The following is a 14,093-nucleotide window of genomic DNA, read 5'->3' on the forward strand; positions in this document are numbered from 1 at the left end:
CATCCTTATGGGCTTTTTGGCCACAACATTTCAGTACATTACCTCGATCTTACTTGATTGGGGGAGCAATCATTTTTATTATGCAGAGACTCAAACCCGTGTGTTTTTTTTACCATTCAAGCTATCCTTACTAATGACTATTTCATCTGAAAGAGGATAATCTGTTGCACATGTGATAGAAATGTAAGGTTTTAGTTACGTCATTGATGATTTATGCAGGCTAAAGATAATCATTCTGGATAAGAGTGACGCTGATTAATCCAGTTGCAAAATAAATCATCTTTTCTTCCCTGCATTTTGGAAAATTCAGTATGTGATATCTGATTGCATTCTTGTTTCAGGTGGTGAGGTCGACCTAGATGAAACTACTAAATGTGTTTACTCCATTAACCTGGACATTATTGCTACTGGAGATTTAGATGCATTCTTCCCTGCTGCGACACGTGAATATGCTCCATTAGTTGAACAAGTGTGGAAGGATCCTGCTATTCAGGAAACATATAAAAGAAGAGATGAGCTTCATTTCCTTCCTAATGTTGCAGACTACTTTTTAAGCCAGGTAACATGTATCGAAACTTGTGTAGTAACAAATTTTGGTGAAGTAGAATATAATTTTGCTATGTTTTCTTCATAGCCTTGCCAATTAAGATAAGTGTTAGATTTTTATGCAATGTGGTCTTGTTTCTTCAGGCTGTTGAGGTATCTAACAATGAGTATAAACCTTCGGAACGAGATATACTATATGCAGAAGGGGTCACTCAAGCAAATGGATTGGCTCTCATAGAATTCTCTCTTGATGATCGGAGTCCGATGTCTGAAACCTACACAGAAACCTACACAGAAAATCTGGAAGCTCCACCCCCTCATGTAGCCAAGTAATGCTATTTTCTTCTTGTGTGTGTGATTTATAACTCTTGGGGATTTTCCTGTTTATATGAGAAATGCTGGGGATTTTTTATTCTTCTAAACTTTCTGTACTTGATGTTGCAGATACCAACTTATAAAAGTAAATGCTAAGGGGATGAATGAAGGGGGCAAGTGGGTGGAAATGTTTGAAGATGTATGCGTGGTAGTGTTTTGCGTCGCGCTTAGTGATTATAACCAGATGTGGGTTTCCCCAGACAATAGCAGCAATGAAGCGTCACTTCAAAATAAGATGATACAAAGTAATGAGCTCTTTGAGAATATGGTCAGGCACCCTTGCTTTAAGGATACCCCTTTCATATTAATACTAAACAAGTATGATCTCTTTGAGGACAGGACAAAGTCAATAAGGCACCTTTAAGTTGTTGCGAATGGTTCAATGATTTTAGTCCGGTGAAACCCCACAACAATAATCAGTCACTAGACCGTCAAGCTTACTTCTATGTTGCAATGAAGTTCAAAGATCTTTATGCTTCCATCACAGGCCGAAAGCTTTTTGTGTGGCAAGCTCGGGGAAGGGACGGAATGACTGTTGATGAAGCATTCAAGTACGTAAAGGAGGTTCTGAAGTGGGATGACGAGAAGGAGGAGACCTATTATGGCGGACCAGAGGATTCATTTTACAATACAGACATGAGCTCCTCACCTTATGCCAAGTAGGGGTGATGTTTAATATCTTTATATTTGCGTTTGCTTCCTAATTAAAGTGAAGAGTGAGAGGAAATTGTAAAGCTCTTTGTAGTCTTCTCATCGGATTAAGAGCATATTTTTACTCTTGTAAACATAATTGATAAAATTATAATGATATCGAGGGGGTCTCGAATTAATTTGACATTGAGCATGCTCGGGGTCTCAAGTTAAATATATGGAAATTTGCTTGCTTAAATTTCTAGTGAGATGTGGAGTATGCCTTTGAAAGATCGAAACTTGAAAGTTGATTTCCTGACCTGGATCTGATTCGAAATCATATGTAGGGTATCAATTCTTTATGTAATCTTTGGTTTGCTAACGAGGCTTGGGTTTTTTTTTTTCTGAGTTTAGACACTACCTTTTCTATTCTTCGGTTTGATTGTCAGGTCGCGGTACTTTAGGACTCGGTTTCATATTTATGATTGGATTGGATAATTCACTGTATTTAAGGTGTATGACGTCATTATATTATTAAGCATAATGAACAATGCATGAAGAGATTGAAAACTAAACTATTAGACAAGATTTGAATTCTCTTGCATAGGAATTAACACTCTCATTACGTAGATATACCCTTAAAACCACCCAAAAAAAAATTATTTTGATTTATACACTTTTTGGTGGAAAACCTCACAAACTCTTAAGTCCGAACAATAAAAAGAAACAGTGGTGGTTGTAAGAAAGCGGTTGTTGCTGGCACTTTGTGTTTGTGTTGGTGTGGAGCCGTTGTGTTTGGGACTCGGAAACTTGTAATTTGGACTTGTATTGGAAACTTGTGGATTAGAGCTTTGTGCATGGGTAATGGTCAACTAATAAATTCTCACAGTATTCTATTTTATTTATTTATTTTTGTTGTTGTTATTAACTGGGAAAGGTTTAAAAGTATTACATTAATTCAGAAAATGAAGAGTTTCAAACTCGCGGCACATGTTCTACCCTACACTGTCCACTAAGATATTAAATCACATGTAAATTGTCAGAGTTTAAATAAGAGAAATTGACTAACTTGCCTCTTTTCTTGGACATGAAATTTAAGAGCCGAGTGAGAAAGATTAATTCATGTGAAACAACGTATTTATTAATTTATATGATATGTTTGCAAACTTTCATTTCTTACATGTCGATAGAAAAGGTTTTAACCAGTTTTCAGGTCCTTTTGTGAGCAAGCTCACCATTGCGTAATTAGCAGGACAATTGGGTTAAATTGGCTTTTGTCTCAAAAACTTGGTTCAACGGTTACAAAATGGGAAGGCAATTGGGCAAGAGCCATAATTTGGAAATCAACAGTCATAATTAATCCAAAGGAAAGTTTGGAAATCAACAGTCATAATTAATCCAATGTAAAAGAAATCCCAAAAACTTACAAACAATACAAATTTTTTTTAATGACACACTTAAAATTAAACATACTTAAGCAAATTAGTTTATTTTTTTGTAATTAGTTATAGGGTTAGGAATCCAAGTCCCGAATCGATCCCTTTCGGGAGGGGAATCCGAATACTGATCTCAAACCGAACTTTCGGTATTCTCAAATTTCGGGATTCTTGAAATGTTTTCATTATTTCGGGATGGATTGGGACTGGAAAACCCAATCAGAGCCAAGATTTGAAGGTCTTACTCTACAAAGAAACCCCAATTCAAACCCCCATTGTAGAAGCCCTATTTTGAAACATTAACCCTGATTCTAAACCCCACACACAAAAACCCCAATTCAAAACCCCATTGTAGAAGCCCCAATTCGAAACCCTAACCCTAGTTCGAAACCCCACACACACAAAGAAAATCATTGGAGAGAATTAGAGGCAGTCTTAGAGAGAGAGAAAGTTAGGTGTGTGACTGTGTCTGGTGGAGGGAGGGTGGAGAGTCGCAGATAGTGTGTGGGCAAGAGAATTAGAATACTTAGAATGAGATCCCTTAAATGGACCCCAGGAGGGTGTACTTATATTGACTGTGTGAGAGTCCATTATAGGATAGAATTCTCATCCAATCGGAAAAATCCAAGATGATATCTAGGATTAGATATTACGTCCTATTAGAAGCGTGATTACTTGCAATGTACATCTATTCCTAGATTGTAGGAACTCTAAGACATATAAGGATCTAATTATGCCCATATCCAGATTAGACCACGTGTCTTGCGGAACAAGCATGGTCATCTTGGTGGAGTCGCTCGGACTTTGCCTATTGCCCTATACCAGTGTGATGGTGGCACCACTGCTCCATCTAATACAACTTCACTTAGAGTTGATGATCTATGACCAAACTTCTGAGTTAACACTACTCTAATTAGCCTTACTTCAACCCTGGAAAATTATGGTCCCGCAATTACCTATAAGAATTAGATGGTCAAAGAAATCCAAGAGGAGGAGAATCGAAATATACATATGATTTGGTGACTGAATGACTGAAAGGGCCTCAAAAAGTCGGGAAGCTTCCAAATTCGCTGGAAAACCTCGTCAGAATCTAGAGTTTCAGATTAAGTTTCAATCTCCTTCAACCCTTCCACCTAAAAATGCACAAAATAAAAAAGCCGATGAGTTTATAGGCGATTTTTGGTATATTTGATGGGCACGAAGAGCAAAAGCTGCTCAGTTTGCAGCAAAGAACTTGTCAAAGAATATTTTAGATGAAGATGTGAAGAGGGTGACGATGAAATTGAGAAGTATTCAAGCATGGCTACTAAATAGGGACTAATTTTTTAAAAAGAGGATTTATGTGGTGTAACAATTTTCATTAGGAATGGTAACCTCAATTCAAACTTCAAACAAAGGACTAATTTTTAAGACATGTAATCCAAAATTAAGCTTCACCACAACAATAGGACTGTTGGGGCATATTTAAAGACAACCTAAATCTGAAATTAGCACAACATGTAGTCATCTACAAAGGTTTCAGAGATAACCCAAGATGTTATGGTAGAAGTGGAGGGGAAAGGGGAGGCAGCTGGATTGAAGTAATGGTCACGATGAAAATGAAGCCTACGGTGAACTTGCGGCTTCAATAGGATTGATTCAACCGCTTGTTGGGATTCAATGGGATTGTCCTTTCATTTGGATCCAAGGGCACAGAATGAAAGATTGTGATTATAAGATTTTAAAACCAAAAAGTTGAGATGCGATGGAATAACATAATCTCATTTTTCTGAAAAAGTAGCATACATGAAATAAAACAAAATAAGTTGGGGCAATTTAACGCCCTCTCAAAAAGGGCATATATGCCCTCTTCTCTTAATATCATAGATATGACAAACTAATATAAAGTAAGAGAGAAGGGGTTGCATTTTACACTACAAAGTTTGGGGGTCATTGGTAAAATGGCCCGTGAGATTTCAATTTTCACATGTTACACTACGTAGTATCTGAATTGCATCAATTTAACGCCCTTTTCAATTTCACCGTCTAATTAGACGTTAATTGCTGATGTGGTATAGACTGTGTCCTCATTTGAAGCACATGTAGACTAAACTATCATCCACCCAAGGGCAATTTCTACAATAACTATCTCGCGCCTAAAACACTTCATGCTTCCTAACCCAATACTCTAAATTGTTGTGACCAAGAGGTTAAATTGCTGCAATGTGTACTTCAAATGTGGAATCGGTCTATGCCACAACAACACTTAACATTTAAGTAAGCGCTAAAATTGACAGAGGGGTAAAATTAGTTAATTTTAAAAACTACATGGTATAATATGAGGACATTGAAATCTTGTGACTCATTTTACAAATGACTTCTAGATCTCGTAATATAAATTATAGTTAATCCTCAATTAAGATAGGTGTGTAGACACAATAATACTTAGGGGTGAACATAAAAACCGCAGAATCGTGAAACCGAATCAAACCGCGACAAATAAACTGTAACAAATCGTATTAACAATAAAAAAGTCAACATAGGTTCAAGAACCAAACTGAATCGTTCCGACCAGCTCAAGTTTCGATTTTCATGTTGGTAGAATTGCTCAAAACCAAACCGAACCATTTATATAAAGAATTAATTAAATTAAATTAAATAGTTGTATGATAAAGAAGATGCATGTACATGTGAATTTATATGTATATGTTAGAGACCCGGCTTTATTGCTTCTCGAGATTCCATTAACAAATGTTCCTGCAGTTTTGCCCACAATATCATGAGCTTCATAATCGAAACTTAGAAAAAACATATACATACACGCAGAGAACATATGATGTAACTAGTACAGTAATACAGAACTAGTAAAAGAAGTGAGTTCTGATACTCTTCCAAGTTTCCAACATATCTGCACACTACCACAAAGCTATAAGTGTGAATATGTGTGTGTGTGTGTATATATATATATATGTGTGTGTGTGTGTGTGAATGTATATTTCGTTTGCTACTACTTGTTTGCTTGCTGTTTGAAAAAGAGCCGCTCTATACTTTTCGGTACCAAGGAGCTGCTGTTTAGTTTCAGGTGCTAAGGCCGGTTTGCTTGCTGTTGCTACCAAGGACATTTGAAGCGTGTTTCTTTTTTTGTTTGCTTGGTGCCAATGCCAAGAACATTTGCATTTTGATTTAGTATTTGAAAAGAATTTGTTTTGTTTTGAATTTTGTTTTGTTTGTAACTTTGTATTACCATTTTAGAAGATATATTTGAATCTAAGCATGCAAAAAACAAGTTGTGATTTGATATTCAAATGATTTAGTATTTCAAATCGTAAATCAGCATGAACCGAACAGGAACCGGTGTGAACAACTGTTACGAATTTTGTAAAAAATTAAGCAAAACCACACCGAACCGAACCGTTGATACTTTCCGGTTTCAATTTGAGAATGAAACTGCACCCGTGCCCACCGCTAAATAGTACTCTTTTCTTTTCTCTTATTTTTGTTCCATCTAGAACGAACCAAGGCATCACTTGTACCCGACCCGACTTGGCATGCCGCACATCCATCTCCTAAACCAAGTAAATAAGGCCTCCAACAAATTTCTCACTTTTGTGTTGTATTCTTTCTTTGAGCACAAGCTAAATGAGGTGTTTTTGGGGATTTACATAAATAGAAACCAAACCAGGCCTTCGGTCTCCAACCCTCGCATACTCTCTCTGAACCAGCCATGGCCGCGCTGCAGTACCTGGAGTTGCTGCGCAACGCGCATCCGGAGCTCGCCGAATGGTACAATTCACTCGCAGATCTGTACCAGAGGAAGCTATGGCACCAGCTCACTCTCAAGCTCGAGCAGTTCGTTGCTCTCGCCGTCTTTCAGGTCTGTTTCCCACCCCCAATTTTGGGTTTCCTTGATGCTTGAGTGTAGGAATGTGAGTTGAAACAATTTTTCTGGAGATTTAGGGTTTGTGAAATCGTTAGGTTGGGGGCTTCAAGTGGTATTTGGGTTTTGATGCTGAATTAGGGGTTTTAGGGGAAATTAACAGGGAAATGAGCTTTTGGATGGAAAAATTAGGTTTTTTGTTGTGGAACTAGGGTTTTTTTGTTTGAGATTCTTCCATTTGGTTTTGTTTTCTCACTTGGGTTGTAGATCGTGATTCATACTGGATAAGATGCACAAGTTACGCTTGAAGAGATCTTTAGAATTTTTGCTTTTGGTTGCATTAAGTGACACCCTAGTGTAAGTCTTTGAAAGCGTTTGCCTTTGTTGTGGTTCTACTCTTTTCGGGTAATTTGAGTAACTAGAGGTCCAGGAACTAGGAATCCATTCATTCTGCTTTTGAGTTTTATTCTTTGTGAGTAACTAATTCTTTTGATCCGAATTTTTTAAATTATTAGATTGGAGCCAAAGGCTTAAATCTTGATGCCTTTTTTTTATGGGTTTTAATTCCCTTGGAACCCATTCCAGTTACAGTTATTTGTCTGGGCGCAAAGTGGGTTGTAACTGTTTGAAGTAAGCTGCTTAATTAGCATGTGGCTGCTTAATTATCATGTAGCTCCATGCATCAAATAATTTGTATTTTTGTATGTATACTTTGTGGCGTGCAATTTAACTTTCATTGCTACCTGGAGGGGGGAGGAGCTCATAGGAGGTTAAATGGGTTCCTGTTATGAGGTTACGCAGTTATAGCAAAGTTGTTTAAAGTGTTTAGTATGACCCATGCATTGTATAGAAACATATATCAAAGTAAACTACGGTTTAAAAGCTAATTTGAAGATGCTTTCCAACTGCCTCTACCAAAATTAACCCATAGTCTAAATGTTCTCTCTTTCTCAATGTATTTTTTACAACATGCCTGTTTTCATAGATTAAGGAATTAACTGAATTAGATTGGAGACCCTTAATGTTTAAAAGGTGAGAATAATGGAATTTGAACCGTATCCAATACAAATAATAAATACTTTATAAGATATAGAGACTATCTCGCAAATAATTGAAGTTAGTTTAAGTACTTTATTGTAGTTGTCACAAATGTGACGCAATAGGTATTGTATTTTCTATTCAGTTTTCGATCTCCGTGCAGTGCATTTATCATGAGAAATGCATTTATAACATTTCAGCATGCATGTAACTGGAAAAAATAAAAACATTTAGGCATGCATTTGCATGGAACTAGGTTTGCCATCCTCATCCCAAGGCCAGTAGCTTGATTGCTTTGTAAGTTATAATTGGTCATGTTTAGCTTCCTTTGTGCCTTCACATCACATGTTATGGTTGTGTGCCGTAAGGAATTTAATTGTTGAAGTATGTTTTGATCTTAATCAGGATAATGCTATTTTACAAGCATCTTGAGATGAGATTAGATTGCACTTATCTATACTTGACCGAACATGTCAATAGCATTGATAAAAAGTACAAAGCCAATTAGCATTGGATTCATCTGGTTCTATGTTTTATCATGTAATTCAAGAATTTCATTAACCTGGCACATTTTCTTGAATAATCGAATTCATCAGTTGTTGAATTGTGGTCTGTTGAATGCCGTTATGTATGATCTCTTAATACTAGTTGCTAGTATTATGTCTGTGGATGTATGTACAAGTTGTATTTTTTCTTGAATTGGTAAGCATTCCAGTATGACGTTTTGTTTCTTGGATGTGTCCTTTCTTCCCACATCTGACTTTTGTTTCTTGTTATTGAATATCAGGCTGGTGATGCTTTAATACAGTTATACCACAATTTCATCACCGATTTTGAGACTAAAATCAACCTTCTCAAGCTCGCACACTTTGCTGTAATCGTTTCTCGACAGTACCCAGAGAAGGAAGCTGCTATCAGTTACCTAGAAGGGGTGATTGAGAAGCTTCAAGCCACTAGAGAGCAACGCATAGAGGAACCAATCCTTTACATTAAGATGCAAATAGCAATATTCAAACTTGAGCAACAAGACCAAAAAGAGTGCAAAAGGCTTCTAGAAGATGGAAAGACTACACTTGACAGTATGACTGACATTGATCCATCTGTATATGCTAGCTATTATTGGGTATCATCTCAATATCATAAGTTCCGTCAAGAATTTGCTGAGTTCTACAAAAGTGCTCTTCTTTATCTAGCATACACATCAGTGGAGTCTCTCTCAGAATCATTCAAGCTGGTATGCATTGATACTCTTATGCGTGAACCATTTTCCTTTGCAGTTATTCCTAGGTTCTACATCCCATCATTATTTTGGAATGTTATGTTACAAGAAGGCTTGAAATCTGTAGTTGCACATACATACTAGAGACAAATGGTTTGTTAAATTTAAATATCTTCCATTTCTTATGTTTGCATCTCCCTTGGCAAAACGTCTCTTCTAAATATTCCTGTCTGCAGGATCTTTTAAATGCATGTGTCTTTATTAAACTGTTTTTGGCTTTGCTTTCACCAAATCACTAGTTTTGTAGAAACAGAGCATTTTCTTGCATCAAGTGTAATAATTTGTTGAGTTCCATGCTTGGATTAAAATCTTCCAAAGCATGCTTTGCCTTATAAATATATTATGCCAAAGGAATAAAATAAAGAGAATGGACAATCTTCTACTTCCTGCCATCATCAGTTACCTATATGATAGTAGCCATAATTTTAATAGGGTAGTTTAGAGAATACAACTTAATGTGAAGATGTTATTGGTTAGACAAATATGGAATAGGATTAATGTCAGGGAACTTAACCTTTTATGTTCTTGAATAGAAATGGTGTAGTATAATTTTTATTTATTGTAGCATAGGTGGACGAAAGAGGAGAAATGCATTCAATTCTTTTTCTGTCAGTTAATTGGGCATTTCTGGTTTGCAAGAACTGGAAAGGTTTGTAGTTACATGTTAGTACCCTTCTAGGAGAATCCATTAACTTGGCTAAGTGCACTTGTAGTGTGCAGGCTGCCTTGAACATTGACTCTGTTCAACCCATAGTTAATTAAGGGTATCATTTCATACTTTTTTATTCTTTACTGGTTCAGTATGCATTTGAACAGTTGTGATTAGGGTGTGAGTGATAGCCTCTGCCGACAGTAATATTTATCTTTCAGATTCCTATGAGTCAACTGTTCATATTTGGTAACTTTTTAATTTTATTTTTACTTCTGAGTGACTGATTGGTAGTTTATTTTGTTTAATCCATGATAATTTTTAACGGTTTGGTTGTTTGCATCGTATTTAAGGATCTGGCATTTGATTTGTCCCTTTCTGCACTCCTGGGAGATAATATCTACAACTTTGGAGAGCTGCTTGCGCATCCTATCGTAAGAACATTTTTGCTGTGTTTTTTGTTTGGTTTCATAATATTTTGCTTCCTGTGCACTGCGTGTTACGTGGAAGAGTTCCCTTTCAAGATGCACAAGGTGTTTTTGTTACTTTATATGAAATATTTTTGCACCAAATACTAGGACATTGGATTTGAAATTGATCAGAAACTAAGTAATGCATGCGCAACTAAGCCTGTATGTAGATTCGCAATGCAGTCTTGTTGATACTGCTATTTATCATACACTGTACAGTCACCAGTTATTACCGCAATTCATGTACCCTTTTTTTACTTTGGTTTTATTTTCACTTTCCCACCTAGAGCCTGATAAATTACTTTTGATTTCTACTGCTATAGACTATCATGAAGTGATTGTCATCTCAAACCTAGTTGCCTGGATCTTTGTATGATATGTGCATACATGGTTCTTTTTACATGCATAAATGTTTGTACATTGGGTTTGCATAATGATTTTGTGAACCATGTGGTTTTAGGATCTGAATTTCTCTTATCTACCCTACCGTGGACGCTTGCACCGTCCATTAGTGTTTTAGTGGATGACCTACTGCTTATATAGATATTAATTACATACCTAGAAAGACCTACTGCTTATATAGATATTAATTACATACCTAAAAAGTTTCTATGTAGTTGCCATGTGTTTCTTCTGATATGTGTAGCCTGTAGGCTACATTATAAGTTATTTGTGCTTCACTTTTCTTTTTTAATATATGACAAATTTTAACAATCTATCCAGATTAAGAGCCTTCTAGGGACAAAGGTAGAGTGGCTTTACTATATTCTTCAAGCGTTCAACTCTGGTGATTTAGTTCGGTATCAAGAATTATGTCGTGTACACAATGCTGCTTTGAGAGCACAACCAGCATTAGTTGAAAATGAGAAGAAGCTTTTGGAGAAGATTAACATTCTGTGCTTGATGGAAATTATCTTCAGGTTTGTGTGTTCTAGATTGTCCTTTCATTTGTAATCTGTAACAAAGGTGTGTGCTTTTGAACTACTATTCACTAAATTGATATGGTCCTTGCAGCCGGCCATCTGAAGATCGGACTATACCATTGAGTATCATTGCAGAGCGCACCAAACTTTCTGTTGAGGATGTGGAGCATCTTCTTGTGAAGAGCCTTTCCGTAAGTTCCTGTATTCTTAAACTTGATAGACAGTGAATTAATTTGGATTGTCCAAACTAAAGTTCTACAACCCCTGCCTTTTCATTTCTCCCCACTTGCAGATGTATACCAGTAGAGAAGAATGGTTTTTATGACGACAGTTCTCAATGCATGTCTTAGTAACAAGTAAAGATTAAGTACTCACAACGATACTTTTCATAACTCTTGCATTCAGAATAGGAATTTAAAAAAAAAAAAAAAAAAAAATGAGAAGCTTATGATTTGAGAGACTGAACTTTTTACTTGGTAAAGTGCTAGTATTCTAAAGTTGATCACATGAACAAGTTTGAGACATGTTAGATCCTATGTATATGGTATTGGCATTTCAAATCTTATTTGCACATATGTTGTGGGTTCCACACTTTCAATTCAATATAACTGACCTAGGATATATTGTATGTTGCATGCAGCATGCAGCATGTGACATGCAAATGAGTAGAAATAATTATATGTTGTTCTTGTATTTATTTGTAATATTATTTTACATACAATTTAGTTTCAGACAATAAATTTAAGGCCTTTATTGCATCCAATTGTTTTGTAGTTGTATAGCTGTCTTTTACAATAGTTGTAACAAGGGAAGATTTAGGATAGTAGTTTCTGCCTTAACAAGGAAGTAGTTAATCGGATTTTTTTTCTTTCTGTTTTTGCGGGGTTTACTTAAGACTTGGCACAGTTAATTTTATAAATAAAAGGAGACTGAATACGTTATGATTTGGTAGTTTCTTTGTTAATCTGATTTGCATTTGGATTTTCTATATTGCAGACAAGCAGGGTGTTAGATGACTTATTCGCTTATTCTGTAGTTAGAAAGTGTTGCTTTCTTTCTATTTTCTATTTAATAATTATGGGAGAGATGTTGACTGCAGGTTCATCTGATTGAGGGAATAATCGATCAGGTTGAGGAGACGGTGCATGTGTCCTGGGTGCAGCCAAGAGTTTTGGGGATTCCACAGATCCAATCTTTGCGTGATAGGCTGGACGGTTGGTTGGACAAAGTCCATACTGCTTTGTTATCGATCGAGGCGGAAACACCTGATTTGGTTGCGTCTTGAGTCGCCTCTTGCTTTATTTTCTGCCTAGTGTAACAAATCCTTATCGGAAAAATGGGGGGTTCAAAATGCAAGGGCGGCCAGGAAACACTAGTTTTCGGTTGATTGAGCACTTCGGGCCAACTTTGTTTATGCTGCTTTTCTTATTGGTGATGCTTTTTGGTTGAATCATTTTCCTGGAAGGAGCGGCCTTGTGTACTGTACTTGGGAGTAATACTCCATTGTTTAGTGGCATGGCATGCCTAGAGACGTGGTGAATCGATTAAAACGCGCTGTCGTTATACCTTTGTATTTTGAATTTTCCTTTCCTTAGATAACCGAACTTTATGCTTTTTCTTTAGTTTTAATGATTTTCTCCTTCTCGCTACTGGTTCATTTCGCGGTAAATGTTTCGTGTTCTGTTACTCGCGCATGGATGACCGTTTGAACCTAAAAATCCTTCATTTTTGCAGTGCGTGCGTTGCCAAAATGGGGTTACATTGCATCAGAGTATTTGTGTGACATGTATTTTAGGGTTTAGGGTTGGTTGCATGAATTCAGCTTTGACAAAATTGTATTCTCTGGTGCCCGTTGCAGCTGGAGATTGCTTCTTTCAAGAAAGCAGAAAGTAGCGTTGCTCACTAGTGTTTCTACTAGAAGTACTTTTATTATAAATCTTTGGCTTTTTAGCTTAAAATGACCCTTGAGATTGGCTAACTTTTTTCATTTTTGTCATTGTGATTTGAAATTGATAGAAGTTGTCATTGAGATTGTTCACCGTTAATCATTTTGATCATTTCGTATTGAATAAAAAAAAATAAACCAAATTAATCCAACAAAAACTAAGGGAATTTTTGTCATTTTATTCTTATTGAACGAAGATTCTTTGTGAGATTAGGTGAGCTAGGCGGACGGCTAAGTAGATGTAGTCGTATTTTTTAAATTTTCAAACATTTATGAACTATTCAAGACGGTAGTCAGCCACCTAGTATCAAGACTAGGCCTAAGTAGCATTAGGTGAGAATTTTTAGAATGATGCTTATCACACAATACTGTTGGATCAAATGAATTTAAAAAGATTAATAACCAAAAATTTTAAAAAGTGAGAAATAAAAATGTGTGTAAATAGAAGTATCTAAACTTAATTAGAGCAAGTCCATTGTGTGCTCCAGCCCGAGGGACAAGCGCAGGAACAGGGCCATGTAGCCCGAGTGGTGAAGCCTAGCGTGTGCTGGCAAGCGAGCCTGAGCAGGTCCGAGGGAAAGGCCCGACGATTCGTGATAGCCTGAGTTCCTGAAGGCAATGTGACATGGGCTCACGTCAACCACAATATAAAATTAATAAAAATAAAAAATATTAATAAAAAATTTAAAATTTTAAAAAAATTAAAAGAATGCAAAACCCAACGGGCACTCGCGATCCCCCTCCTTTGCTGTCGCACCCCAGTCCCTCCTCCGCTGCAACTGCTGCCGCACCTCACATTGCCTTCACCTCCACGCACTCGCGATCCCCCTTCTTCCACTCGTGCGTCCAAATCGCATGATTTTTGACACACCCCCATCGAAATCAAGGCGTGCTGCCCGTCACGTGAGAGTGACGTAGCCATGTGCACAGTGCGGAAGTATAAATA

General features: G+C 36.8%; 3 protein-coding genes across 5 annotated transcripts in view; all 3 read left to right on the forward strand.

Moving 5' to 3' along the window:
• LOC148690246 (extra-large guanine nucleotide-binding protein 3-like) overlaps positions 1–1,584 on the forward strand; it is an 8,191-nt gene extending 6,607 nt beyond the window's left edge. The window contains exons 2-5 of the mRNA XM_088687223.1: positions 342–559; positions 691–875; positions 991–1,189; positions 1,261–1,584. Of these exons, the coding sequence (XP_088543349.1) occupies positions 342–559; positions 691–875; positions 991–1,189; positions 1,261–1,584 (926 nt within the window). The remainder of the gene's footprint in view (positions 1–341; positions 560–690; positions 876–990; positions 1,190–1,260) is intronic.
• The window catches only part of LOC137732933 (extra-large guanine nucleotide-binding protein 3-like), a 12,201-nt gene extending 10,439 nt beyond the window's left edge, over positions 1–1,762 (forward strand). For both annotated transcript variants that reach the window (XM_088687287.1, XM_088687286.1), the window contains one exon: positions 991–1,762. The gene's annotated coding sequence lies outside the window, so the exon portion shown is untranslated. The remainder of the gene's footprint in view (positions 1–990) is intronic.
• Positions 1,763–6,534: 4,772 nt separating this feature from the next.
• Positions 6,535–12,851, forward strand: LOC137730985 (26S proteasome non-ATPase regulatory subunit 13 homolog B). 2 transcript variants are annotated; one of them, XM_088687731.1, is made up of 7 exons: positions 6,566–6,840; positions 8,669–9,115; positions 10,163–10,243; positions 11,003–11,199; positions 11,294–11,393; positions 11,495–11,558; positions 12,302–12,851. In XM_088687731.1, exons 1-6 carry the CDS (start codon positions 6,691–6,693, stop codon positions 11,525–11,527), a joined length of 1,008 nt encoding a protein of 335 aa, XP_088543857.1. In that variant the 5' UTR covers positions 6,566–6,690; the 3' UTR covers positions 11,528–11,558; positions 12,302–12,851. The 2 variants fall into 2 exon arrangements, with proteins under 2 accessions (XP_068326117.1, XP_088543857.1); XM_068470016.2 differs by lacking the exon at positions 11,495–11,558 and having other exon boundaries at positions 6,535–6,840.
• Positions 12,852–14,093: the final 1,242 nt, after the last annotated feature.

The sequence above is a fragment of the Pyrus communis genome, chromosome 16 (assembly GCF_041283825.1).
Source record: "Pyrus communis isolate YQ-2024b chromosome 16, ASM4128382v1, whole genome shotgun sequence".
Classification (NCBI taxonomy): Eukaryota; Viridiplantae; Streptophyta; class Magnoliopsida; order Rosales; family Rosaceae; genus Pyrus; species Pyrus communis.

Bases quoted from the DNA above. Each gene is read 5' to 3' on its own strand.
- LOC137730985 (XM_068470016.2), top strand. From the start codon at position 6,691: ATGGCCGCGCTGCAGTACCTGGAGTTGCTGCGCAACGCGCATCCGGAG. The intron at 10,244-11,002 runs GTAAGAACATTT...CAATCTATCCAG, and splicing joins AGCTGCTTGCGCATCCTATC to ATTAAGAGCCTTCTAGGGAC. The intron at 11,200-11,293 runs GTTTGTGTGTTC...TGGTCCTTGCAG, and splicing joins TTGATGGAAATTATCTTCAG to CCGGCCATCTGAAGATCGGA.